This window comes from Magallana gigas, chromosome 7 (assembly GCF_963853765.1).
Source record: "Magallana gigas chromosome 7, xbMagGiga1.1, whole genome shotgun sequence".
NCBI lineage: Eukaryota > Metazoa > Mollusca > Bivalvia > Ostreida > Ostreidae > Magallana > Magallana gigas.
The window spans coordinates 34049896-34077307 of record NC_088859.1 but is presented as its reverse complement, the minus strand read 5'-3'; the positions used below and the strand labels follow the sequence as shown (position 1 = coordinate 34077307).

Genomic DNA, 27412 nt, shown 5'->3' with positions numbered 1-27412 from the left:
AAAAATGATGTCTTTAATGTGTTTCAAGCAATTTAATTGCCAAAGCTAGAAGCATGCAATGTGATGCAAAATTATTTCCTTTAATTTCATTTATTATAAATTCTTTGAAACAAGTACTTCTTTAATTAATACACCATATAAGTACAAGTACTGATGGCATAATTTTTAACTTATTGCCACAAATTATGAACTTATACCTGTATAATTATGAAAAAAAAAAATTAATCTAAATGTTGTATCAATGCTAGCTAGCTTAAATATGCTCCCTTCAAAAGATAAAAATCTTCTACCAAATGACCAATTACCATACAATCTGTGTACATGGATGAAAATAAATCAAAACTTACACTGCATTCTGTTGCAATCTAAACATTAATTACAAAATGCTTGACAGACGCCATTCCAAAAAAGTCAAAACTATTTTCTGAATTTTTTTTAAATCATGTTCAACATTTAAAATCTAAAGCGATAGGAAATTGCCACAAGAAGCATTTATAAAATCAACCTGTATTCCATTTATAAATAAAAATAGCCAAGATATGAATAAAACACAAATTTTTATTCAAAAAAATCTTACTTAAAACATCTCTAAATTTACCTTAAAATAAGAAAAAGGTACCCTTTTTAAGCCACATTCATGAATATCTCCAGTTGGTGATTTTCTTTCACACAATTCGCTGTAAGGAATATTACCAATAATTTTTCTTTCTCTGTGGAAAATGTTCCTATAGTAGTTTGGCTTCTGTAATAAGGTCTTTTGTATTCAGTAAACAGGTGCCTTCACTGGATAAATGTCAATGAGCAGAATACGACAAGATGACTAGTGCTCTCCTGTAAATTCACACGGCTAACTGGCAGTCTTGTATCAGCAACAACCCTTTATAACGTAAAAATCAATGAAGTGTCTATATATACATATACACACCCTAGCAGAGCTTTCTACTAGCTCACCATCGTGGCTTTGCTCCAGTTGTATTACTGCTAATGCTGTGCTCTGTATCATGAAAGAATTGCCATAAACAAGTTCACAGTTTTTAAGAAATTGACAAGATCTAATTGACTGATCATATATCGGACACTAGAACAGGTCAATGAAATCTCTAAGTGAATGTCAGTGATAGTGATTTATTTAGCTTTATATCTTTTTGTAAATTCTTATTGCTTAAAAAATATTTCAATTAAAAGTTAATACTTTTTTTGCTTACATGTAAACTTATATATATTATATACAATTGACACACCTTTATCTCAATAATGAATTATACATGGAATATACAAATCCGCGATTTAACAGGATATCAGTTTAAAATAAAATAAAATCCTTAATATATAATATTCGTGCAACATGAGAAAAAATAAGAGTAAACTTTGTTGGTTTACCCAATATTTGTACATGTACTGAATAATAACCACATTGGAATTATAATCATTCATATTTTTTTATAACAGGTTTTAAAAAAAGAAAGAAAAAAGCCAGACTTAGTGTATGTCATTCATTACTTATATGGTCTATATATGTATATGTTATCTATTATACTCTATTTTAAATTATCTCTTCACTTAGAATTGAATTTCTCAATACAGAATTACAATGAGCATCAAAGAGAATTCCTGGATCAATACAAATATGAAGAGGGAATGCATGAAGTTAATTTATAATAACATCTCAGACTGCTTTAGTTTAACTGTAATGCCATTGGTGGGGTTTTTTTAAAAGAAGAAGGTTCATTGGCCACATTGCTCACCTGGGTACCGTACCTATTAAAACAAATCTGACACTCAACTATGGACTTAATTTTTAGATCAGTTAAATTTTCTTGCAAGACTTGTTATTCACAAAAACAAGTGTACTTGTACACACTTGATGTTATGTTAACAGTCATTAGTTTTTTTCTAGTATTGGGCTGACATATATACCATATACATGCAAGTCTTTAATTGCTATGCTTACAATTACTAAATGACAGCCTTTCTTTAATTTTATCAGAAACAAAATAGAGACTGTCGACAATGCGCTATTGTTTACAGTGAAAGGGCATTGCAGAATGAAGAGTTCCTTTTATCAAGTGTAAGGAAATATATATTTATTAATGATTATAATTCAGAGTTGTTTTTTTTTTTTATTTGAAACACATCTATGAATGATCATTTCAGTATTCACTGCATAAAAAGGGAACTCTGCACCGTCCTTTTTACTTTTAAGCCAAAGTAGGAAACAAGTGGTTGGAGCTTATACTGTATAACCAGGCAGTACTTACTATGTAAGAATGTGAATAGAAATGTCAGTCCTGTCACAAACACAAAATCAATGACTTTATTTGGAAAATTTACCAAGATGCAAAACAGGGACAGGAATGCGATATATTTCAATAACATTTTGATGCATGAGCTTATTGTCAAGCTTCAACAACCATGCAAGACATTTTTGACTTCAAACAACAATGGTCACTTTTTTCTATTAAGTTTAATTAAAATTGTTTTATAACCAAGTTTAGTTTATAAAGTAAATCAACAAAATATAACACCAGAGTCTGAGTATGTTGAAGTTTGAATGTTTTTGATTTTAATTGATATCAATTTTGTTATCAAAATTAATTTAGAAGAGAAATTATCAAGATTATAAGCATTCATTTTAATAGAAAAGAAAAATTTAAACCAACCAATTTTTTACCAGTTAAAACCAATTAATGGACATATAATTTTCGTATAGTCTGAGTAATCTTGGGGCTTAAAGCTAAATACATTTTGTGTTAATTATTGTCTGGTTCTTTGATGATTTACGTGGATGGGCTATGATGGTAGCAATTATTACAGAAAAAAAATTACATAACCCACATTAGCAGGTTATGGTGGTTTTTTTTGCAATACATTTTCTTCAAGAAAGCATTTTATTGTTTATTATTAAAAGTTGTGGTTGATCAGAATAAACTATTACCGGTACTTTTGTTTGGAGAAGAATAGATGATGTCTGGCAGCCTGATGTCCTGGGCTTTGGGGCAATAGTACCGGTAAGTTTCCATCTATGATATGGGAATCATATGGGATTATTAAAAGCACATTTTCTGCAATTTATGGAATGCCTGAAAATACAAATAAATCACATACAATCTTATTTGGTCTGTTTTAATGTTACAAACTCTAACTATGATTAATATTTGTTACAAAATGATAATTAAAGCCTTAATATATACATGTACATGTGCAACATCAAAAGTGCTTAATCTAAGAATTATAAACTATTAAAATTAAATCTGAACAGAGCTCGTAAATACTTAAATAGGCACTGTAACACAGTAATATAAACCCTTTGTTTTTGTTACAACCGACTGCAAATGTGAAACTCGTGGCTGAAGTGTTGTATTCCTTTCATGGTCTTTAGATTTTAAGCATAGAATTTATTTCTTTTTTTATGTGCATAACAATTTCATACCAACTGAGTAACATGGCGAGGCAAGATGTACATATACAGGTGAGACCTCTACAGCGAAATACCTTGGGCCTTAAACTGTTCATTACGCTGTTAAGAGGTCTGTGGCTTATATAGGACTTTTAGGGATAGCGGTGATGAAAGAGAAATATGGCTGACAGCGCTTATTTAAAAGAAGTGTTTAAAACTTCAATTGCATCACTGAAATATGCAGATATGGTCAGCTCAGAGACATAAATTATTTATGTCTCTTAAGCAGCTACTGGAACTATGTATTACATGTAAATCAGAATATACTGATTTTCCCACCAACATTTTTGGTGTAAAATATATAATATATATTTGAATCTCGGTTAAACATGGGTACCATATGTATGCATATCTAAAAGGTGGGCTTCACCCAAGCTGTTCAAGTAGATATACACTATAGCATTGAGTAAAGTGAAAGGAACAGACTGGATTTGCGACATTTCTGTGCCGAAAATAAAATAACGAGATTAATTTTATTAATACCCCCCCCCTTTAATCAGTATATTTAAATCTTACTTTAAAGAGGAGACCGTCTGTTCTCATTTCAAAGATTAAGTATACTTACATATCGTCGATATAACCATTATCATGGCACATGGTCCATTCTCCCGCCATTCTCCCGCCATCTTTCAAAGACGTTTCAGTAAATATAGGCATTTCGATACCAAGGCGTTTCGGCACCTACCGGCGGATCCAAAGTTAATTTGTTGGCTTTTTACACCCCTTTCCCTTCTCAGGAACAAGTACATGTATTTTTAAACATCACCGGTAGAAAAAGCAATTCATTTTCTAACTTGTCAGTGTGAAAATAGTTATTGTAGGTGTGACTGTTTATTTATGAAAGTAACCTATAATATCGGATGTACTTTTAGAGACATAAACATGATTGTTCATATAAGGGATAATAGCCGTTATTTTACCATTGCATGGTAAAATGAATTATTCTAGAATATGTTACTCTACATTTCCCACACTATTTACATAACAATGATATTGTATCATCTTTGAAAAATTTCATATCTTATGGTTTTATCTGAATTCTGGAAATAAGAAAAATATGCCAGAAAATTTTCTGTATACAATCCAAGAAAAGGTCCTAATTATGCTAACAAAACCCATATGCAAACAAGTGTCAAATTTTGTGACGATAATTGACTTTGTTCCATGAAATAATCACATTTAGTGCACGAATTCGAGAGGGTGCAACATGATGTATATGTATAGTATACACTGTATGTATATAGTTTATTTATCATGCACAGTTAGGTGTAAAGGGTGAGGCACCATAACACTTGGCAGTGGCCTATTTTTATACGATAACTTATAAAGAATCTACCATGATTTTCATGAATTTTCAACGAAAATGAATAAAATTGGCTCATTTTGATATGTTTCAATAGTTCTAATTTTTTTTGTTTCATTGTATTATCTGATACATTATTAGTGATTTGTTAAACCAATTTCAACGAAATGTGGTCTAGTTTGCGACCCATTGCTTTTATTTAATTAAAACGAAGAGAATAGATCGGTCCTAGAACAATAGACCTCAAATCTTCGGGCTTTTCCAATAGAGCTCGGAAAACAACCTCGATTAATGTATTGTACGTTGGCATCCATGACAATCCACCTTTATATAAAACGATATGAATTCAATATCACTATATGTTATCTACTGTGATCTCATCAGCTAAGCTTTAAAAAACTCAATGATTGTTTATTACAATTAGTCACTTTGAACACGCTTACAGGAAGTTTCATGCGCAGATCCAGAATTTATTCCGGGGGGGGGGGGGGGGGGGGTATTTATGTTTGCCAGGGGTGGGGGTCCGAGGCATATTTTCGGAAATTTAACTATGTAGATTTTCTTTTTAATTTGAGAATTTTCCATGCGTGGGTGGGGACCCCCCTCCCCCTTAACTACATGTAGATCTACGCATGAGTTATATAACATGACTGGATTTTTGCATCTATTAGAAGGCTAAATATGATAAACGTGGCGGGTTTTTTTTTTCTTTAAGATATATACAGTCTTTTATAAGATACATTGACCAACTACAGGAAAAATTGTACACGATTTCATTTGTGTATTTTATGGGATTTTAAACGTCGAACGGACCGTAAAAGGGCATGGTAACGATTTTGGTCGAATTCTATTTTTCTGTTTTTATTATTTTAAATGCTTCAATAGGAATGCATTTCTTATGAACAAATGAAATTTGAGAGTCAGTCATTGAGTTATAAGTAAAATACAGGGCTAGCAATTCTTTGTCATGTAAACAAGGCTCGTGTCCTGTTTTTGTTAACAAAGGTTCAAATACAACAAATACAAAAAAACAAAAAACAAAAACATTTTTAAGGTGATTTGTTCGTATTCCTAATCATTTTGAGCATAAATAAACAGTTCCTAACGTTGAACACATTCTTTTTAGGTCTAAAACTGGAATTTTTACTTCAACATTCAAAATGTAAACATGAAAAGCTTTGTTTACATAGCAAAGAATTGTAAGCTCTGTAACTCGCTTATAACTCAACGAATGACACTCAAATGTTGGTTCAATGCCTATTAAAAACGCCTTATTGAAGCATTGGAAACATTAAAATCGAAAAACTGATTTTTGATTAAAATCGTGGCCATGCCCCTTTAAAGCGGCCTACGGAGACGTAAACGAGACGAAAACGTAAACGTTTACTTGTTAAAAATGTAAACAGTCCACATGCCCTAATGATCTTTTATTCAAGGTTCACATAATTTGACATCAACAATAATGACACATCCATGTTTTGTCTATTCACTGAGGACTTTCACATTAAATTAATCGAGTTTCAGGAAGGAATATGAATATCAAATTGCCTGGCAAACTTCTCAAGAACTTTATTACATGTATTTTTTCGGGGGGGGGGGGGGTTGGAGGGGGTGACTTTTTATGATTTCGGATTAGAAATCTAACCCAGAAAAATTAAGTATATACAGCCTACTCCGGATATATTGAAATTCAGGGAACCATGCAAATTATTTCAATATATCCATATTCAATATAAGCGAAATTGACTGACGTGAAGCCGCCAATTTTGAAAGTTCAATCCCGATGTAAGCATAGAAAACCAAACCTGAACAAATTATTTGGTCATCATTTATTTATTACAGTGAACAGATTACATGGAATATTAGTCCTTGAAAGTTTGATTAAAATTATATCCCTAAGTTTTGTAAGTTTCATTTTGTTACTATCTTTAACCTCATCATAATCTCCAGTCGCATTCTTTTACGTTTTAGAGAAAAATCACCCGGGCCGACTCAAACGCTTCAAATACTGCTGAACGCTGCTTGTATATCATCCTTAGTGTACTCTAATATCAAAATCCTTAGCTTTTTTGAATTTAGGCTTTGTCCTTTTATCAATAGCCATAACTAGCTCATATTTAGTGCCCGAAGATAAGTTTTTTCTTTTCCGTGGGGTTTCCATATTACGTCCAGCATCAATACCTCCGTATACGTAAAAAAAAACATAGGTAATCACAGATTACAAAGCTCACCGAGACGAGGCATCACCCTTATAAGACATCACCTTTATGAGACCACCTTTACCATATTATATGAAAATCATACTTTATGATCTTGGATATTCATGGATTCTGTTTTGACTCAAAATCATATATCATCTGTTAAAAAATTGTATGATAATCATATGTTCATAAGTTAATCAATATAATAATATAAAATTAAATATTGCATCCTATCATACTTACAATATATATCATATAATACAATAAAATACTGTAATAAACAAAGATGATATTGTAAATATGAAATGACATTGAATTGTGTTAAACTTTATTGTATTTGATCACAAAATACAACATCATTTTATATAATACAATATTGTATTATATGATACAATATCATATTACATAATACATCATAACATTGAAACATATATTATATAGTATAATATAGTATGATATTGTATTGCATGATATTGTATAATATTTGATACATAATATGATATTGTATCATATGACACAGTATAATTTGATACAACATTGTATCATATCAAATAGTACAATATCATGTGATAAAGTAAAATATTATATAATACAATATTATATTATACATATTGTATCATATGATACACTAATATATCATATAAAACAATATCATATTACACAATATCGTATGATACGATAATATATGATATTACAATATCATATAATACAATTCCACGTCATATAATTGTATATTACAGAAACCAATATCATATTATACAGTATCGTATCAAACAATAGTGTTTCATATTATACAATACTTTATCATAGGAATCATGTTATATCATTTAACAACAACCACACCTTTCTATCAAGCAGTTTTAAGTGAGGTAGGAGATTTCTTTAGCATCCTTGATAATGGAGATCAGGCTCTGCATCTGAAGCAACCTTTGCGTTTCATTTATAATATAGTTAAATCAACTATGCAAGCTATCATCTATAAAACATGTGACCTGTTCCAAAAAACTAAACCTCATCCAGCATCCGTAACCAATGGCTCCGATTCAGCATTCAAGCCTGTCAGGTGCATCAGTATCATAAGACGCATCACCCATGCAAGTTTGATAAGTTAGGACCAGTAATAACTAAGATATCATCATCAGAGGGCACCAGCAATTAAAACCTTAACCTCCTCCAGCATCCACAACCTATGGCTCAGATTTAGCATCCATGCCTATCATGTGCATCTGTATCATAAGACACACCATCCATTCAAGTTTAGTAGTTAGGACCTGTAATAACTAAGATATATTTTTTAGCATCCTTGATAATGAAGATCAAGCTCTGCATTTAAAGCTTCCTCTGCGATTCATTCATATTACAGTTTAATCAACTATGCAAGTTTGAAATAGTACTATTATATATGTAACATGTGACCTGTTAAAAAAAAAAAACCTCCTCCAGCATCCGAAACCTATGGCTCAGACTCAGCATTCAAGCCTGTCAGGTGCATCAGTATCATAAAACGCACCATCCATGGAAGTCTGGTGAAGTTAGGACAAGTAATAACTAAGATATTATCATCAGAGGGCACCTGTTTCAAAAACTTGAACCAGCTCTTAAAACCTTAACCTCATCCAGCATCCGAAGCCTATAGCTCAGATTCAGCACTCAAGCCTGTCTGGTGCATCAGTAGATTAAGACACAGCATCCATGCAAGTTTGGTGAAGTTAGGACCAGGAGTAACTTAGATATTGCTATCAAAGGGCACCTGCAACAAAAACTTTAACCTGCTCCAAAAACCTTAACCTCCTTCAGCATCTGAAATTTAGGACCCAGATTCAGCATCCAAGTCTTTCAAGTCCATAAGTAAGTCCAGATGCATCATCCATGCAAGTTTGGTGAAGATAGGACAAGTAATAGCTTAGATACAGGACCTGCAACAAAAACTTTAACCAGGTCCGGACGCCAACGCCGACGCCGGGGGTATAGCATATGCTCCCCTTGACTTCGTCTCGGTGAGCTAAAAATCAACAGTGAATAAACTTTATTATTTAAGAAGTATAAAAACACACATGATGAGAACATCAATTCACACCTTTGTCTGGCATAACCGTTATAAAAACAACTAATTATCACCTATGGGGACCGATCAGTGGCTTCAATATAAGAGATATTTCAAAATAGCCAATTTCATTATATCAGGGACGTATATACTAACGTATAACGGACGTTAGTATATACGTCCCTGATTATATCCGTTAAATCAATGCAAAGAAAATGAGAGGCAAAAACTGGGGATTTATTTCTATTTCAAAATAAGCGGAATTTCAAAATAAGCGATTTCAATATAAGTGGAGTAAGCTGTATGTCTATATCACTGCAGAACAATAAGGCCTATTGTACAAATTTTCAACATTATCAACCTTTCACTTTCATGTCGCCACGGATGCAATTTTTTAGTAAACATGCAGCAGTGTAGAGAAGGAAAGTACTTTGTGGGTAGTGTTTAAAATAAATCTTGATTATTTTTTACAACCACGTTAATGAATATTGCTTGTTATAAGTACCGTCAGGAGTTTTCTTGAGACTGCTTGACTGCACGATACTTTCTTTCCAAACATTGATAAACTAGTCGTTTATTATTTCAAGATAATTAAAATAAGTCACGCAATGAACGTCGTCATGTTAACAAAGAATTATATTATGTCGTAAAAAGTAGAATTCTTTCTAGTTCAAAAATTGCAAATATATGTGGATTGACCGTTGATTAAATGTTTTTGTCAATATATCTTGGTACCGAATCATCTCATCAGTATTATGATCACAGGGTGTCCAAACTTCTTCCGTGCCTAAACGCCCTGCATCCCTTTCAACATTCCACCGCATTGGCAAAAATCATTTTTTAATGCTGAAAATATATCACTGCAAACAAACAATTGATTTTGATAATTTGTGCATTGAAAAATCATATATTTTCGTTCATGATATAAATATATTACAAAAAAGAAAAAAATTCCGGGATTATACAAATAACGTTATACAAATAGAATGCTGGAGAAAACGTACCCAGGAGAAAACGTACCCAGGAGAAAACGTACCCAATCTCTAGGGTACGTTTTCTCTTGGAGAAAACGTACCCGGGTACGTTTTCTCCAAGAGAAAACGTACCCTATGAAAATAATAAATAATGGTTTTCATGGATATTCTTAAATGAAAAAAATTAAATATACAATGAACATTTGTAGCATTTGTTGCTGTTGTTTTTAAATGCATAGTCACGTACTTAAATTATTAAGACAATAATTTGTAACATACACATACACAAAGATGGCCTGAGCAGTTTAGTCGACAATTAATACACCTTAAACAAGACCGTTAAATAATTAGTTTTTTATTGCAATCTCATTTGGAGAACTAAATGATGAGTATCTCAAGAAGTCGATATCGCGTTATTTTTTGCACTTTTTGAAATTTATCTATAAAACAAAGTTGCTTAATAAAACCAAGTTCACATGGAAACTACTACGAAATGTAACATTGAACAGTAAATTTGCTTCTGACGCCACTGACATGCTGCTCAGGTATTTAATTGATTATCACTATAATTAAAATCAGGGGATCTCGCATGGAAAAACTAAAATCGGTAAGGCTAAGCTACCGATAAATGGATAATTAGAAGAAGTAGTCAGATAACACTTTATGACAGGTCATTATTAAATTCGTACTAAAATAAAAGTTGCTACAATTATTATAAAGATATTATTCATAAAGTGAATATATTTCTATACATCTATGCATTGAAATATGCATTAAAGTAGCATTTGAAAATTATTTAATATGTCCAACCCCTTTAAAATTATAAAGTATTAAATTCATATATCTATAAAACTCCTACATTTCTGTATATTTATTATGCAAAATAGTATTTAAAACTATTAAGTAGTATAATTATGATTTTCATAGGGTACGTTTTCTCCTGGAGAAAACGTACCCTAGAGATTGGGTACGTTTTCTCCTGGGTACGTTTTGTCTTGGGTACGTTTTCTCCTGATACCATACAAATATACTCTACGAGTTTTCGTTGGACATGCAGTTCCGGTATTTAGTTTTCGGATATACAGTTGCGTAGAAGTCACAAGAACTTGAAGAAGCGTTTCTGAAATAACTGTGTAAGTAATTAAACAAAAATCAGGTTCAGAACAAAGTTTATATGAAGCTTGAACTCTGGAAACTACCCAAGAGACCGCTTCTTTCAAATGTGTTGTTAAAATCCATCATTTTTTATTGCCTTACGAAGTTATGTAAGATTTGCGCTTTTCATTTAATCAGATCAAAATCTTTTATCATTCCTGATTTAATATTTTCTATTACTACCAAAACTACATTTTTTTTAATTTTTTGCTCTGGTTTACGTTTATTTTTTGACTTGGACGGGACCTAAAATTTGTAATGTGACCAGTAGAGAAATTTCGAGAAAATTCTAATTAGAGTGAAGTCCCTTACTTAAAACCAGTTTTAGCACAAAAGCGTCAAAAGTGGCATGAGAGTTTTGAATATTATGTGTACTTGAAACCAATTTTAGTATACATGTATTCATCAAAATGACAGTTACCTATGATAACTAATACATGTATTGGTAAAATTAGAACATTGCATCAGATCAGCCTGTGATCATTATTATTCATTTTAGAATATTGATACATGTACTATTTTTCAAACCTAATAGCTTTATTGTTCACATTGCATATATTTCTCTAGATTTATAAATAAATTCTTCAGGTAAAACTTGATAAAATTGGCAACCAATATGTAAAAGACTGCTTCTAGCTATCATTTAAATTAGCTCCCCCATTCTCCTATCATGGGCAGGGTCTTACAGCACACCTTGGAGAACATCAGCAGATTCATATCTTGCATGTGAGATGACTGCATGCTTTTATTTAGGTTTGTTTACATCAAGCAGGGTTGGAAATAAGAGCCCGCCCGACCGCCCGAGACGGTCTGTTTCTTAGGCGGGCGGGGGCGAAACTTCAAAAGACAGCCCGGCAGGCGGGCTAATTTTAATAGCCAGTTCCTAGTTAAAATATTTACCTCATTCACAAAAAGTACAGACAATGTCAGTTGTTAGGTTTCGTTGAGAATTAGGTAAGCTGTACAAGTTGTAAACTATTCGCTCATTGGTCTGAATGATTGTTATAGCCAACCAGTGTTCGCAATACAATTTTGTTCGGCGCTATTGCAACAGAAACAACATGCTAGATGATGTGCAATTTTTGAGTTTTTAAAATCAAGTACCAGCATTTTCATCCCCTGTGCAAGTTATTGGCATAAGAAAATCAAGTTACCTTGTATTTTTACAAAAGCAGAAAAATTAAGCGTTTAACCGTTTTTATCTAAATGGACAATAGAGCCCTGTCACTGGCGGAAAACCCCTCAAAACAAACGAAAATTTTGGAATTATTTTGCTTTGACCATATTTTGGACCTACAGAAAAATAGTGTTGTGAGACCAAAACACAATAAGCAGTTAAATGGAGTGCATCTGACCGAATAAATAAATTTTTATCACATTTATTTACAGTTGTTTTAATTTAATTCATTTCAATATTTGATATCATATTATTGTCAATCTTTGAAATTGTTTAGAAATTTAAGTTCATGATTATGACATTGTTAACTGGCTTCTAAAAGAGGGTTTATAATTATATACATGTAGATGAATAGTTTAATTTTAATTAAGCATGTTAAACTTAATAATAAGCATTCTTTGGGTTATGTTTAGATATGGTTTTAAATACTTATAAAAGTTAAAAATTTCGAGGGGCCTGTGTTACGGATGTAAATATTAAGCTTTATGTATATACACATGTAGTTTATTCATAATAATGAACATTTTTATCGGGACTGGCAGTTTTGGGCAGGGCTGGTAACTTTTTAAAGTAGCCAGCCCTGTGGCTGGCTGCTATTTATGGTGAATTTCCAACCCTGCATCAAGGTGTCATAAAATATTTTTTACAGCTTAAAATGCTGGCCTCAAAATTGTGCCGCATTCCCATCACCAGTTTCGTTTCTGGCATTGGGAGACCTCTGAACAAGCCTCAGTTATGTATGAGAACCCGCACCCAGCAGCTGGCTTCAGATTCACGGTCCGGTGCGACCCGTCGAGCTCAGAGAACAAGAATTTCATTGGAGAAGCTGACTACACCAGCAGGTGAAACAGGTAAGCATAAATTGAATATATATATGAACATATTGGTTTTAAAATCAATAACAGAAGAACAATAATTTTATTCAGTTCTTGAAATTTTTAAACAATACAGACATTCCAAAATGTTCTGATATCTGAGTGGTATTACTTCTGTCATAATAAAAAAAATTATGTACATACTCCTGTTATAGTTTATATTTTTGTAATTTTTCATCAGGTTAAATAAATAAAAGCTCAGTTCAGATACATTGTACAGTGTGTAAATTTGGATACAGTTATTGAATTTTTTTTCAGCTTTCACTGTTGGGAAAGGAATGGTTGCTGGCGGAGCAGCACTCGGCTTGGGATCTTTGTGTTTCTATGGACTGGCCTCCAAAGAAATATCAGCCCTAGATAAAAGAGCGTGAGTTTGCAGAAACATACATGTACCACCCTAAAATACACTGTTGCTAAATTTTGTAACAGAATGCTTGAAATAAATTGGAGACTATCATGTTGTCATGAGGAAATATGTCCCAAGATTTCAAATGTTTTAAGTTTTCTAAACTTTTGATGATACAAAAATCAAATAAATTTATGCTGGTAGATGTCATTATGATATTGCAAATTACTTTTAGATGTGACCATGACATTGCCCATACTGTGACATTCATTCTCGAAAAATTAAGTTCACATGAACCAGTTATTTTTCTTACTGTCCTTGGTCATTACCTCCCATGACTTAAAATGATTTCAGAGAACTTTATTAAGAAGATTTTATAATTTTTTCCTGTATTGATAGATTCTGGTCTGATGAGGTCAAACAAAGAATTCGATCCACTTACTTTTACTTTGGAGCCAGCATTGGACTAACTGCTGCTACTGCTGTGGCCATTGCCAGAACTCCTGCTCTAATGAATATTGCAATGAAAAGTTCAATGACAGTAAGTATTTTTAAAAAAACTTCTCAAAATGCGATCTTTTGCGTATCAAGATCAAATAACATTTCAGCAAGCTTTCTAATTTAAAAATACCTAAGTTTGCAAAGACAGTTACATACATGAAATTTCCAAGTTGTTGAATATGTATCATTTGACATAGATGTATATTTTTAATTCTATCAAAACTCATTATTAATGAAATTTGATTTATTTGAACAACAGTCCATGATTGGAGGCATTGTAGTTCTGATTGGTACCAGCATGTTGACACAGTCCATCCCATACAAAGAAGGCATAGGCAGCAAACAGCTTGCCTGGATGTTACACAGTGCTGTGGTGGGAGGGATTGTTGCCCCCCTCACCATGCTGGGAGGTCCCCTCCTTGTTAGAGCTGCCTGGTACACTGCAGGAGTAGTCGGAGGTTAGGACAAAAATCTCTAATTAATATTTTTTCTTGAAATTATACAAGTCCAGGCCCTACTGTCACCAACATTTTGAAATTATTTAACTCAATTCTCAACTTAATTCTATAAAAAATTTGATGTAAAACCTTAGATTTAAGGCTGAGAATTAAGATGAGGAAAGTTGGTGAAGACAGGGCCGCAATAGAAATCTGACTAATTTTGTCACATACCATTTATTTATATTGGGAATAAGGCTGTTCTCTCTTTTAACTATCTTGCTGCCCAAATTTATATTATGTTTTTAACGTCAGATAAATGTGTATAGCTAATTAGCAATACATTGTATTTTGTGAACATTAGACCATTATAGTTATCCTAAATAAATCAAGGAATATTTCTTTTCTATTAGGTTTGTCAGCTCTTGCCATGTGTGCACCTAGTGAGAAATTCCTGAATATGGGAGGCCCTCTAGCTATTGGACTTGGTGTTGTTTTTGTCTCTTCACTTGGTAGGTGTGATAATCTTAAAGATATGAACTGTATATATACTATAAAAGTGGTTAATTAAGCTAGTGGTAAAGTACACATTTTCTGAAGTCAAACAATACATTTGGACATTAGATATGCAGATGCGGGATTTACCACATGCAAATTTTGATTTTTATACGATAGCGCAGGAGTACTTTATGAGGTTTTAAGTGTGACTTTTCCCTATGTTAAACTAACCATTTTTTTTTTTTTACAGAATACTGCTATTACAGTAAAACATGTTTTCAGCGAACACACTTATAATGAATTGACGCTTACAACAAAGTGATTTTCATTCCCTGGGTTTTAATAACATGTTGTAAATTTGTGGGATATAATGAATTACGTTTAAAACAAAGCAAAATTGCTTGTCCCTGGCACTTCGTTATAAGTGTGATTTACTTTATATGCAAAGGTATAATTGTTACTATATTAAAATCTTACAAGATTTACATTTGATGAAAAATAATCTTGGAATGCAGATAAAATTGAAGCTTTATAATTCAAAGAATATTTCGTATATGATCTGCTAGCTGAATGAAAAGTTGAAATTTTTGGTGGTAGAAAAACTGTCTATTGCACCTTTGAAGTACAATCCATTCCTCATTGCTTATTAACTCCCAAGTTTTATGATATGATTCTCTGCTACAGGAAGCATGTTCTTGCCTCCCACTACATCCCTGGGTGCGGGCCTCTACTCCATCAGTATCTACGGTGGCCTGGTCCTGTTCAGCATGTTCCTGCTCTATGACACACAGAAGGTGATCAAAAGGGCCGAGAATCACCCCGTCTACAGCGCCCAGAAATTTGACCCCATCAACGCGTAAGTCTAAACAAGTCTCTTACATGCTCTGAAGATCTCTTTTATATTTGATATCTAGCGTTCGTAAATTTATTTCTGTGGAAGTTTAAATTCAATCTGTATTTTATAGTGTTAACATTTTTTTCTATAGAATATGTACAAATTGAGTGAATTTAAAATTTTGATTTATATTTGTATTGAGAAGCCACAAAAAAATATCACAACCAGATAGAAGGCCACCGCAAGAAATGTTTAAGCAGTACATTTAGTAAATAAAAAACCTCACCCAAAATCCATTTAATAGCAAAGAAAATAAAGAAGAATTTACGCTCCATATTTTCCTGTTTACATTGATTTTGATTTGATTTATTTGCAGATGCATGGGAATTTACATGGACACAATAAACATCTTCATCAGAATTGCTACAATCCTGGCTAGTGGTGGTGGTGGTAGAAGAAAGTAAACAACACTTGCTGCAGGAAACCCAGCTTCTTATATGTAATTAGCGGACAAGTGATAACTCTCTACTAGATTTGGAAGAGATTGGTTTTTGTGACTGTGTAATAAGACAGTGATTTGAACTGCAGATTCTCAGTCTATGTATATTACTGTAATTAATGTTATGTGCTGTTGTGTTTGATAAACTTTGCCTCTGTCACCTTTTGTTTTCAGTCATTTCCTTGCTTATTTGTGTAAATACAGGGAGAAAATATTCATGGATTGTGTAATAAGATATGGAAAAGATCATAAAACTTTTATAACAGCATATCGGTCTGTATAATGCTTATTTTATGAGAGTATTGGTTTTCTAGTGAACATTATTCCTGTTCATATTATATGTGCAGAATGATCTCTAATGAGCACATTGGTCATACTTTTAAGGAACCGTTTGCAAGTGCACACGGGCAAAATTAACATTTGGCGAAAATTTATAATCCTGTGTACAGTGTTGGATTAATTATAATAAATTAGTAAATATATGTTTCATTATCAGAAATGGTCTTGGTGAAAACACTGTAAAATTATGACAATAAAAAGTGTGAAGCTTCGCTCCTTTCCCTGTCATCTAAAAATTAAATGATGGAAAAATTGTAAGTTGAAAAGAGAAATAACTTTAACTGTTAAAAAAAAAAAAAAAAAATCATTTTCTTCATAGAATGGACAAACTAAAGCAAATACTTGTCAAAGTTTTGCATGATTCACCGAAGAAAGCATTTTATTGTCTAGGTAATCAACAAACAGAAAATTATAACAACAAGGGCGTCTATTAAAAGAACGGCAGCAAACCGTGTAATGATAAAACCGCACGACCAGTCTGAGGATACAATGTGTACTGTAGCTTGCTCATGATTATATTTGCTACATGTATAAAGACAATTAACATTATCATATGTTCACTGTCTCAAATGAGTCGAAGTTAACATGATTTTTGATATACAACGACCATTTTGAATAGTCTTTGTACAAAATCATTCCGAGCAGTATATAGTACCAACACAAGTGTTTAAAATGCATTTTTAAAGAAACCATAATACCATACAACATAAATGCAGCTAAAACAATGTATAAAGACACATTTTAAACAATCCACAATACGTATATGGACATGTATGTCATTGTATCAATTTACAATCAAATTTCAACTGTATTCACATTTAAATTAATTTTGTTCCTTGTACTTAATAAAGCTTTAAATTGAAACCAGAATATTATTACCGAAGGTATTTTACGATATAAAGGTCCGATCCAAAGCTTGTTTTGTTGATCGACAGCCGTTGACAAAATTGTCCCTTGTATATCGGTATCTATTACGAACACGTGCTCTAGACTTGGATCGATGATCATAATCTTTGAGCCAGATGCCACAATTACATTTCCAAGATTGTCAACAGATGTACTAGCGGAATATGTGTTCTTCAATTGCACTTTATTAATGGGTCGGGATGAAATTCCACCGTTATGTATTGGAAGCATAGCAAATTCGGTAGTACACACGGCAATGATTTGTCCTTGATGAGAAATGATATGATTTATGTTTCTGCATTCTGTGTTTGTTTCAAGGATTTCCTCTACTTCTCCATTCATGTTAAGTTTGAGTACGAAATACCTCTTTGGAACATGCCGGTGACCGATGACGTACATATTTTCATCTTGGTAATGAACTCCACAAAGCAAATCGGCGTAAGAGGAAAGATCTGCAAACATCATTTCCGTTCCTTCTCGAGAAATCATTTGTATTACCGCTGAGGACCACCCAGCGTAACCCTGTGTCACTAAGAGGTCGCCATTTGGTGTACAGCAATTAAAAACGGGACAATATTCCAAATCGAAAGATCTAAGTTCGTCTCCAGATGCACTGAACAATTTTACATGCTTTTTCTGATAGTTCACCCACACCTGGTTGTCCGGCGTAACACTAATTCCATGTATGTTCCGACCGATACCAAAACGAATGTGAGCTTTTACATCCACTTTCCTCAAAAACATATCTTCAAAATTGTCATTCAGATTTCTTCGAGTTTTCTTGCGCTTTGAACCATCATCCAATGCCGTTCTAGCGCAATCTGTCAACGGTGTAATAATCTTTTCTTTTGAGGAATGAAACCCTTTTCTCTTACGTTTCTGTGAGGTTCTGGGTTGTGTAACTTTTGTCTTTTGACCTGATACCTGGCCTCGCCCAGTTCGGATTCCCTTTTTCTGGTTTGGTCGACTTGTGTTCTGCAAACTCTCTTGCTTTCCTTTTGAGAGTGTGTTCGTTTCGTCTTTCCTTAAAGTTGTCCTACGTAGTGATATTTTCCTTTCATTTCTTTTCGAAGAAGGTACATTTATTTCCAGGTTGTTTTCTCTCTTGGTTGATAGCTTTGATTTTTTCGACTTTTGCTTTCGATCTTTGAATGTGTTTGCCTGTCGGGTGACGTTAGCAAGTTTTGTTGGAGACAATATTTGTTGGTGCAAATTCGGTCTTCTCGTTGATGTTTTGTTGTTTCTATCAGGTCTGTGCGGTGCTCTATCTTTGGACACTCTTCTCTTTGTTGTTCTCTTTTCACTTCTTTTGATCGATGATTGTGTCGCCATTTTTTGCTTACTACTTTTCTTCTGATTACGCCGTCGTTTTATGTTTGCATTTTTCTGACCACTATCTTAAAAAAATATTTGTTTGATGTACATAGAAAAGTGACTTTCATTCTAAGCAATAATCGTCCAGAGATATTAGTGTATCATCATTGAGTACAAAAAGGTTTTGTTTCACAGCTTACTTTGACTAAATATTCTACAACCTAATTTTAACAATATTTTTACTCAGTATAGTATATTGAATGGGATAAGGCAGCAGGCACAGCCTCTTTAAGCCCTCTCTACAATCTATACCAAAAAAAAAATTGTCGTTTAATTTTCCCCATGAAGATTACTTTCAAGATATATGAAAATAATTAAACAATCCATCTACATGTATCTGATATATGCCATTGAATTTTGTTTCAGATAAAAGTAAGTTGGAAATTCTCATTTGAATATTTGAGGTATGTACTCAAAACTGCAAAATCATTGTTAAATATGAGTTAACGTGGTTTCATCAATGTTCGATAAATTCGTTACTAGTATTCATTCGATCGTCCCACGAAATCAATTCATAGAACCATTGTTTACCAACATACTGGTCCCCGAAACAGTAAATTTGACCAATTACATAAGTAATGCCCACCAATAAAATGAAAGCACAATATATATATATATATAATTCACCCCATTTTTCATTCCGTTTCCTTTTCCGGAGATAATACATTGCGACTTGGAATTATGGGTCCTGGAAGTGTTTCGTTGGCCTACTTCACCTGATTTGTCTGTCAATGTGTGAACACAGCAAATGAGAACAATTTTGGTAAAGGACGACAACAGAAAATAAGGTTAAATCAACATATTATACTATATTGCAGCAATTTAAACTTTTAAGTTTTGAACTCAAAAACTTTAAAAAGATTCAAATCATCCAAGATTTCGACCCGGGGGAGGGGGGTAAGGTTTCTATTTAACAGCTAATAGAAAGTGCTGATATTGATTTCTAGTGCAACTTAAAATCACAGAAATGCAAGATGTTTTGTATTTAACAGAAAATTCAGTGTTTTCATTGCGTAAATAAATGTACAAGAATAATTTGCAAATTATTTATCTATTTTTCGAAACAGTAGTCGACTCCGTTAAAGATTTGATTTGATCAACATTGTATTCAGAAAGAAATGCATTGAGACAGTAACTTTGAAAAGTTCCATTCTACTCTCGGTCTGAAGAGACAATTATGAAGATTATGAAGATACAAGCAGGGACTGTTCTCTTTATCATTTGGTAACTCTATAAAATAAAACTAGACAATCACAGTTTAACAAAATGAGAAAGTGACTACATTCTACAGAAATTAATGCACTGCATTATTTGATTTCAGTTATGGAAAGTTTTGCACCCCCCTTTGCTGACAAAAACCTAATGAAGTATTCCTTAAGTTTTTTGGAATATGGGTAACGATTAATCAACGGGTTTGGTGCCACTATAGATCCACTGAGTAAGCCTCTATATTTTAAAGCTTGTGTAGAATAATCGATGAACATGAATATCAGCCAATGTACTATACATCAAACAATTCTATTATTCTTACCTTTTTTAAAACAAGTTTCGTTATGTTCGACTCTAGATATCCTATGCATTTAGAACTATAAACAATCTTTGTTTCAGATTACGGTAAGGTTAGAGACAGTTTGTAAACTTCCTTTAGTGTGACCTTCAATAACACATGTCTTTGGTTTGCCGATATTCTGTCAGTAGACTTCGCTCTTGAAAAGAGAGTATATATATTTACATAGTTGATATTTAAATGGCGGCTATTCCGTCAGTAATATATGTTGTCTACAATCCACATGTTAATACTTGTCTACAATAAAGAGAAGTAAACAAATACAAAAAAGTAGAATATAACATATTGTGAATTGTGTTCTTACACCAACTCAGTATATCTAAACTGTATTTTTTAAAAATATTTTATTTTAATCTTCCCAGTATTAACAATACCACATATTTACACCTACTTAGTCAACACATGACAGTAGGCTAACATGCAGTATTGAGTTCGCTAAGGCGAAAAGTTTTACAGCAATCATTTTTTTGGTTAAAGTTCATTCCTAAAATTCGTATATAGTTATTACATGTGTATATCTCGGATACGTTAGAGGTTAAAGCCATGATGCATGTACATTTTCAGGCATACTGCTATATTACATGTAACTATCAATATCCATCTCAGTAAAAACCGGTGTTTTCAGTAATTAAGTTTGTTGTGAAAATATGCTTTTATGATAATTTTGCATGTTACTAATACTATAAATATGTATGATGAACAGAAATGAAGGAAACCATTTATTTTTATAGAAATAAAAACTCTGCATAATGGAATACATAGCAACTTAACTTTTGTGCGTGATGATAATTATGTAATTTTGCTTCAATTCAAATCTCTAGATAGTTTTTTTTTCGCACAAAGCCCTTCGAATGATTCCTTTTAATTAAATCGCGTAGAGTGATTTCCAGTGCAAAGACAGTTCAAAACTTTGTATAGTTTATTAGCTCAAAACCACATGGTTTATAGGCATTATATAAATACATGAAAATACATAATCGATGTGAACAATTTTTTTTTTGGGCAGCCACAAATGTACAATTACATATAACAAAAAAAAAAGGAAAAGAAAAGAAAATAGAAAAGAAAAATGTAAATATATGTATTTTATAATACTTAAAATTATCACATTAGGACGATAATATGCATATTAATTAAAGAAATTAATTATTTCTATACTCTGTGGCTTCTTAAGAAAAATTCATAGTTTGTTTAATTGTTTCTTATTTCTCGAACTCAGCAACTGAACAAGCTTGAAGCAAGAAGGTTTTGACCAGCTGTACTTTGGAAATTCAAGAATGAAGTGATATTCATCTTCAATCCTATTAAGAGTACAAAATCTACAAATGCGACGCGAGCGTACAGTTTGATTATACCGACCTTGTTCTATTGCTAGTCTATGCGCAGACAATCTATATTTTGTCAAATAGTGAACAATATTTTCTGATATACATTTTTAAAGATAATACTGGAGACCAAGAGGGTAGTACAAATATTTGTATACGTAACATTTAGAGGAACACGCAAAGAAGTCGTCTCTTTCCTGGATAAAGGCATCACATAGTCTTTGCTTAATATCTAAAAACAGTTTTCTTTGATTTGGAACATTTTGTGCATACCAAACATTACTAAAACCAGCAGAGCACAATAAATTTTTTACCATAGAAATCCAAGAGTTTTCACATTGGGTGGAATACATATCCTCATGTATGTTTTTTAATATACAATTTTGCGTATTTAAAATTTTCATCCAATATTTCAGTATTTTTAACTTTCTAAAAATAACTAAGGGCAAACAACCCAGTTCCGTATAAATCATAAAATTTGGCGTGGAACTGAACACTCTTAGTATTAGTTTACAAAATCGAGTATGGACACGTTCAGCGTCCTTTGTAAATGTGGTAAATTTTCAAAAGATTATTTTTCAACGGGCGCAGGTCGTCAGAGATAAGAAATTAAAACTGTTGAAAAAGACACTGATCATATATTTCACAGCTTTTCAAAAATTACCTCATGGTCAATTTTCAACCCAGTTCAATGTTCTTCCTTAGCTACTACCCCTCTTCACTTTTTCAGGCAGGGACGGAAAAGGAGACGAACGGATGTTAAAAAAGTAAAAGTCATCCGTTGGACGTCCTTTAACTTTATCTGTTGGACGCGTCGGTTAACGTTATCCCGCCGTTGGACGTCCTACGTCCGCGTACGTTAACCTAGGAGGTGTGACCGTATATAGTGAGCCTACATATATATTTCAATGTCAGTAATAAAACATCCAGTTCACGTCTGTTTATGCTAAAATAAAATCCCGATCAAAGTCGAAATTACAAAATGAAATGTATTCCAATATTATCAAACTTTCGTGCATGCACTTTGCACATTTTTGTTTTGGAAACTCGGACATGTTCTGAATGAATTTTGATGGAGTTGCCGCGGCCTTTTTGGGACAGGGAAAAACTTTTAAAATTAAAATTAACTAGCATATTCAGTTATACATTTAATATAAATTAAGCCATCGTCGGAACCCACGGGTTTTCTATCCGTTACACTGCTTTCAAGCAGTGTAACGGATAGAAAACCCGTGGGTTCTGACGATGAAATTAAGCATATAGGAAAAAATCAAGACTGATTTGAGTTAGTAAGTTAATTTAATAAAAATGGTACTGTACGGTTATAATTATGATTTTTACCAGCTCCAGTGATGGATCCAGGATTTGTTGAAAGGGGCGGGGAGGGGCAAAAGGTCGAATGCGGGACGGTTCGCTCCTAAAGACGTTTCGCGCTGAGACATTTCGCCCCGAGATGTTTCGCGCCTATTAATTATGTGGTAACAGTAAATTGATATGATCAGCATGAAGAGCCTCCAAATGAGTTATAACACCTTAGGGTAATTAGAAATTTGATGAGACACTTAATTATGATTGCTTGATCTAGATGTTTTGCGGCTTTTAATTATATGGTAACAGTAAATTGATATTAACATGGAGAGCCTCCAAATAAGTTTTAACACCTTTGGCTAATTAAATTATTCTAATATATAATTATATATATATTTTAACATCGGATTATATATACAGTTATAAATTTTTATATGATGAATTACGATGTATTTCATATTAATATTTACTCATTATATTTACTCAAAATATAATATTTTGTATAAATGAAATAATATTCCTTCACAATGATTTAGAGATAACACCTGGATAAAACAACAAAACTAAGAAAAATAAATATTTTTTTTTATTATCATTGTTTTCAACTGCAAACATGAATACATAACACATACATAAAAAATAATATATCGTATTCAAACAGGAATAAATAAGTTATCTCAACACAAACACAAAGTAGGATCTCAAACACAATGATTCACAGAATCACAGTGCATTAATCACAGTACATCACATCACATGAATCCCTCAAACATCGAACACACCAGCGTAGATGGATCCGCAGACCTTGAGGAAATGGGACGCTGTGATGTGGTCCTCCAGCTTCTTCAATCTTCCTCTGCGTGGTGGTCACTTGCTGTCTCACGTTCCTCTCCAGGTCACATGCGGCGATCCTCGTTCTCACTAACTCTGCTTCCCTCAGCAGCAGGGGGATGATCTGGTATAAAGGAGAGTCCTTGGGCCTTCACGTTCATCCTGCGATGCCAACCTGAAAAATAAATAGTGAATAAATATACAAATTCTTACTCGTAGAACAAATGAATATAAATTATAACTACAATTTTCACCTTTAGTAAAATGACTTATTCTAGCCATATAGAATTTTTCATTTTTCAAGCTTACAAAATAATTTAATAGTAATAGATTTGAGTGTGAAAAAAAAATCATGATTGATTTACGTGTGCATTGCAAACAAACATTACACACAAATATTAGCTAATGTACATGGAAAGTGATTTAAAAAAATATCAATAAATGCATTGAATATATCACAATATTAATTTTAAGCAATATGAGCCGGAATTTTCATGGTGAAAATTTTTTTCCCCCGAAAATGTTATTTTCTGATAAAATGACAAAAATATCTTGGTTTTTAAATTTCTGTTAGCCATACTTTTGTGGAAATGCCGTTAAGAAGCCTTAATTGGAGCAAAATTGAACTGTACAAAAATTTATCTGCTGTATATTCCTTAGAAGAGAAATCAAAAAATGATTTATTCATATCTTATTTATCATAAGAGTTTAAGTTACATGCAGACTTATCAAACTAGCAGGTTTTTGCAGCAAAATTAAATTTTAAAAAAATACAGCTCATATTGCTTTAACAATAACTTATAATAAATTTATATTACTTACAAGACATTCTCAGGTGAATCTTTCAACTTCAACACTGACTATTGATGATGATGAAAATGGAGAATGGATCTTCGCATATGTAGCCGCTAGTTCTCTAAATCCACAAGTGAGCTCCTATAAAGAATTTTGAATTTAATGGGATTCTGATTTATAAACGGAATTAGTAACTGAAATGAAGCCAACCAATTGTTGTTATAAGATCGGGATCGAAAGACGTTTTATTTTTACCGCCGACCTCCGTGCGTGTCAACCTGTTCCGGTCCTTTTTCGTCCATATTCCAAGCATGGATAAGCTACAACCAGTAAAGCTGGCTAAGGTATGTCAACAATGGCACCTTTCCTCGAACTTTTGAGAATTAAGACTTTGAGAATAATTTTATGAGGTCCTGTAAAACTCTAGAATTTGTTATTTTTAATCCTAAAAGGTACTGTAGGCGCGATATCCTTATTTGAGTTGGGGGGGGGGGTTATTTTTGATACGTTTATCTTGCTTGAAAAACTCGTGGTGTTTTAAATTTTGTCAAATGTGAAATGCTCTCCTTTTTTCGATGAACAATTTTGAAAATTCTAAACTGAAATAGATCCGAAAGGGTTTTGTTAGCAAGGAACAGGAAATTAAGCATTTCCTTTGTCAAGTTTTGTATAAAACTGAAAGTTTTTCAAGAATCGAGCAAGGATAACGGTAAATAGAATAATCTTACCATGACCAGGCTACCGTCAATGTCATAGTAAGAATCTGTCCAATATACTCGAAATGTAGCAGCCTCAGATTTGCTTCGTCAGTAGGTATTTGAGACCAATCATTTGAAAATTTAGGCAAGAGACAAAACACAGCATGTCCATAGGACATTTGTCTTTTAACTGTTTAATGACAGAGCCTGCCTAGGGTAACAGGTTCACATATACTTTAAATCAATGAAGTTGATGTCCTCTTACTGTTTTATTACTTATTGCTCATCATTTCAGGTTCTGAAGGTGCTTGGTCGCACAGGTTCCCAAGGACAGTGTACTCAGGTGTGTGTTAGATATTTGTTAAAGCAGGGACACAGTGTCCTTCTTCCAGCAGCGCTAATGAAGACACATTTCATTATATTATGTTAAGTTCAATAGTTGAAAATAAGTCAAACAGAAAAATTAAGAATGCAGTTGAAACAAATCTATTTTTAAGGCGTCGAGCTAATGCTCGGCAGCCTTCTAGCGATCGTCTGGATTGGCAATCGTCCAAAAATTCATGCACTGCACCGCCTTTTTAATGTGCATAAAAAATAAGTTCCTTGAAGTATTAAACGTATTACAAGATTTGTATTCCTTTTATTCAACTAAATCGTGTACAAAAAAACCAACTTTGCTTCCCTAGTTATTGACAACTCATTGCATTAGTATAAATTTGCTTAATCAAGAAATGGCGGATGAATACAATAAGGTGCAATGTAAACATTCATTAAAATATTATTTAAGTTTATCGCTTAAATTTTGATTGGAGACTGTGCCCGATTGAAATAAAATTTGATATGTAAATGTATTTGTTATCGGGCATGGTCTCCAAAATAATTGTAAGAGATAAACTTATCTAGAGATTTTGTTGCAATTAATAAACACGATAATGCAGTTGGTTTGGTCGAGCATTTTAGATAGCACGTGTTGTGGATTTGTTTGTAAACAACCATAGCACAGGTAATCTTGTTTCAAACGGGAATTGAAATAAATAAACGTATGTTTTATTATCATAATTAGGGATACACTGTTAATGTATTCAAATTATGAGCCTGTGAAATGTGCAAAGACTTTTAAAGCAGAAAAAAAATAATTTTTTTTTTTGAACTTTGAAATTTCTTCGATTTTTGTAACCATGATAAGTTATTGTATTATAAACTCATCACTACCTATTTTATAACGAAATATACTGATTATTGTTTTTGAAACAGCACAAAACGTAATTTTTTTCCTTTTTTATTCTAATATTATTTGATAAACGACTATATATATTAGTACAGAAATTCAAATTATTGATATCATTCTATATAAAAGAAAATGTCAGCTCGACGCCTTTGTGGCCGTTCCGGCCTTTGATTTTGATTTTGGGATGAATGTGACATTTTATGTGACTTCATTTCTAGGTGCGAGTAGAATTTTTGGACGACAGTAACCGATCCATTATCAGAAATGTCAAAGGCCCAGTCCGAGAGGGTGACATCCTGACTCTACTGGAATCTGAAAGAGAAGCTCGGCGACTTAGGTAGCCGGATGGCCACAAGTGGTATGTAAATTTCTGCTCTGTAAAAACTGTCACTATCTACACCACATAATATTCACCATTAATTCTAAATTTATATAAACATCTACTGAGACTTAGGGGTAAGACTTAAAAAGCATGACCTACTGTCTGGATTTTTTTTGTAGCAGAGTAAAGAGCAGAAACACTCTGTTTTATTTGTTTTTTGATCACAATTAAAAGCAGACTTTTAGAGCTCTTTATTTGTAATGAAGAAGTAGAGATATCAACACATCAATCTTTTTCTTCTAAAAATAATCTTTATTGTTTATTTAAACCCATGACACAATTTGAGCAGTTAATTATCTGGACCAAAGAGGATATTAAATGAGTGCATGAAACCTAAAAAAACACATATTTTTATTC

General features: G+C 32.7%; 3 protein-coding genes across 7 annotated transcripts in view; 1 reads left to right on the top strand and 2 right to left on the bottom strand.

The window, feature by feature from the left end:
- The window catches only part of LOC105347072 (paladin), a 60846-nt gene extending 56695 nt beyond the window's left edge, over positions 1–4151 (bottom strand). The window contains exons 1-3 of one of the 5 annotated variants that reach the window (XM_066065097.1): positions 4023–4151; positions 2936–3080; positions 599–877 (exon numbers count right to left, since the gene is read on the bottom strand). The gene's annotated coding sequence lies outside the window, so the exon portion shown is untranslated. The remainder of the gene's footprint in view (positions 1–598; positions 878–2935; positions 3081–4022) is intronic. The other 4 variants (XM_034458011.2, XM_034458012.2, XM_066065098.1 and 1 more) reach the window with 4 other exon arrangements.
- Positions 4152–10998: 6847 nt separating this feature from the next.
- LOC105326642 (growth hormone-inducible transmembrane protein) lies at positions 10999–16462 on the top strand. The gene is made up of 8 exons (XM_034458010.2): positions 10999–11112; positions 12961–13162; positions 13445–13553; positions 13932–14073; positions 14293–14491; positions 14884–14982; positions 15653–15824; positions 16180–16462. The coding sequence occupies exons 2-8, from the start codon at positions 12967–12969 to the stop codon at positions 16265–16267; spliced, it is 1005 nt and encodes a 334-aa protein (XP_034313901.2). The 5' UTR covers positions 10999–11112; positions 12961–12966; the 3' UTR covers positions 16268–16462.
- A 692-nt stretch (positions 16463–17154) lies between these two features.
- LOC105326643 (uncharacterized) lies at positions 17155–21469 on the bottom strand. The gene is made up of 4 exons (XM_066065840.1): positions 20453–21469; positions 19549–19646; positions 17521–18944; positions 17155–17163 (listed from the first exon to the last, which is right to left on the bottom strand). The coding sequence occupies exons 2-4, from the start codon at positions 19586–19588 to the stop codon at positions 17155–17157; spliced, it is 1473 nt and encodes a 490-aa protein (XP_065921912.1). The 5' UTR covers positions 19589–19646; positions 20453–21469.
- Between the last annotated feature and the right edge of the window lie 5943 nt (positions 21470–27412).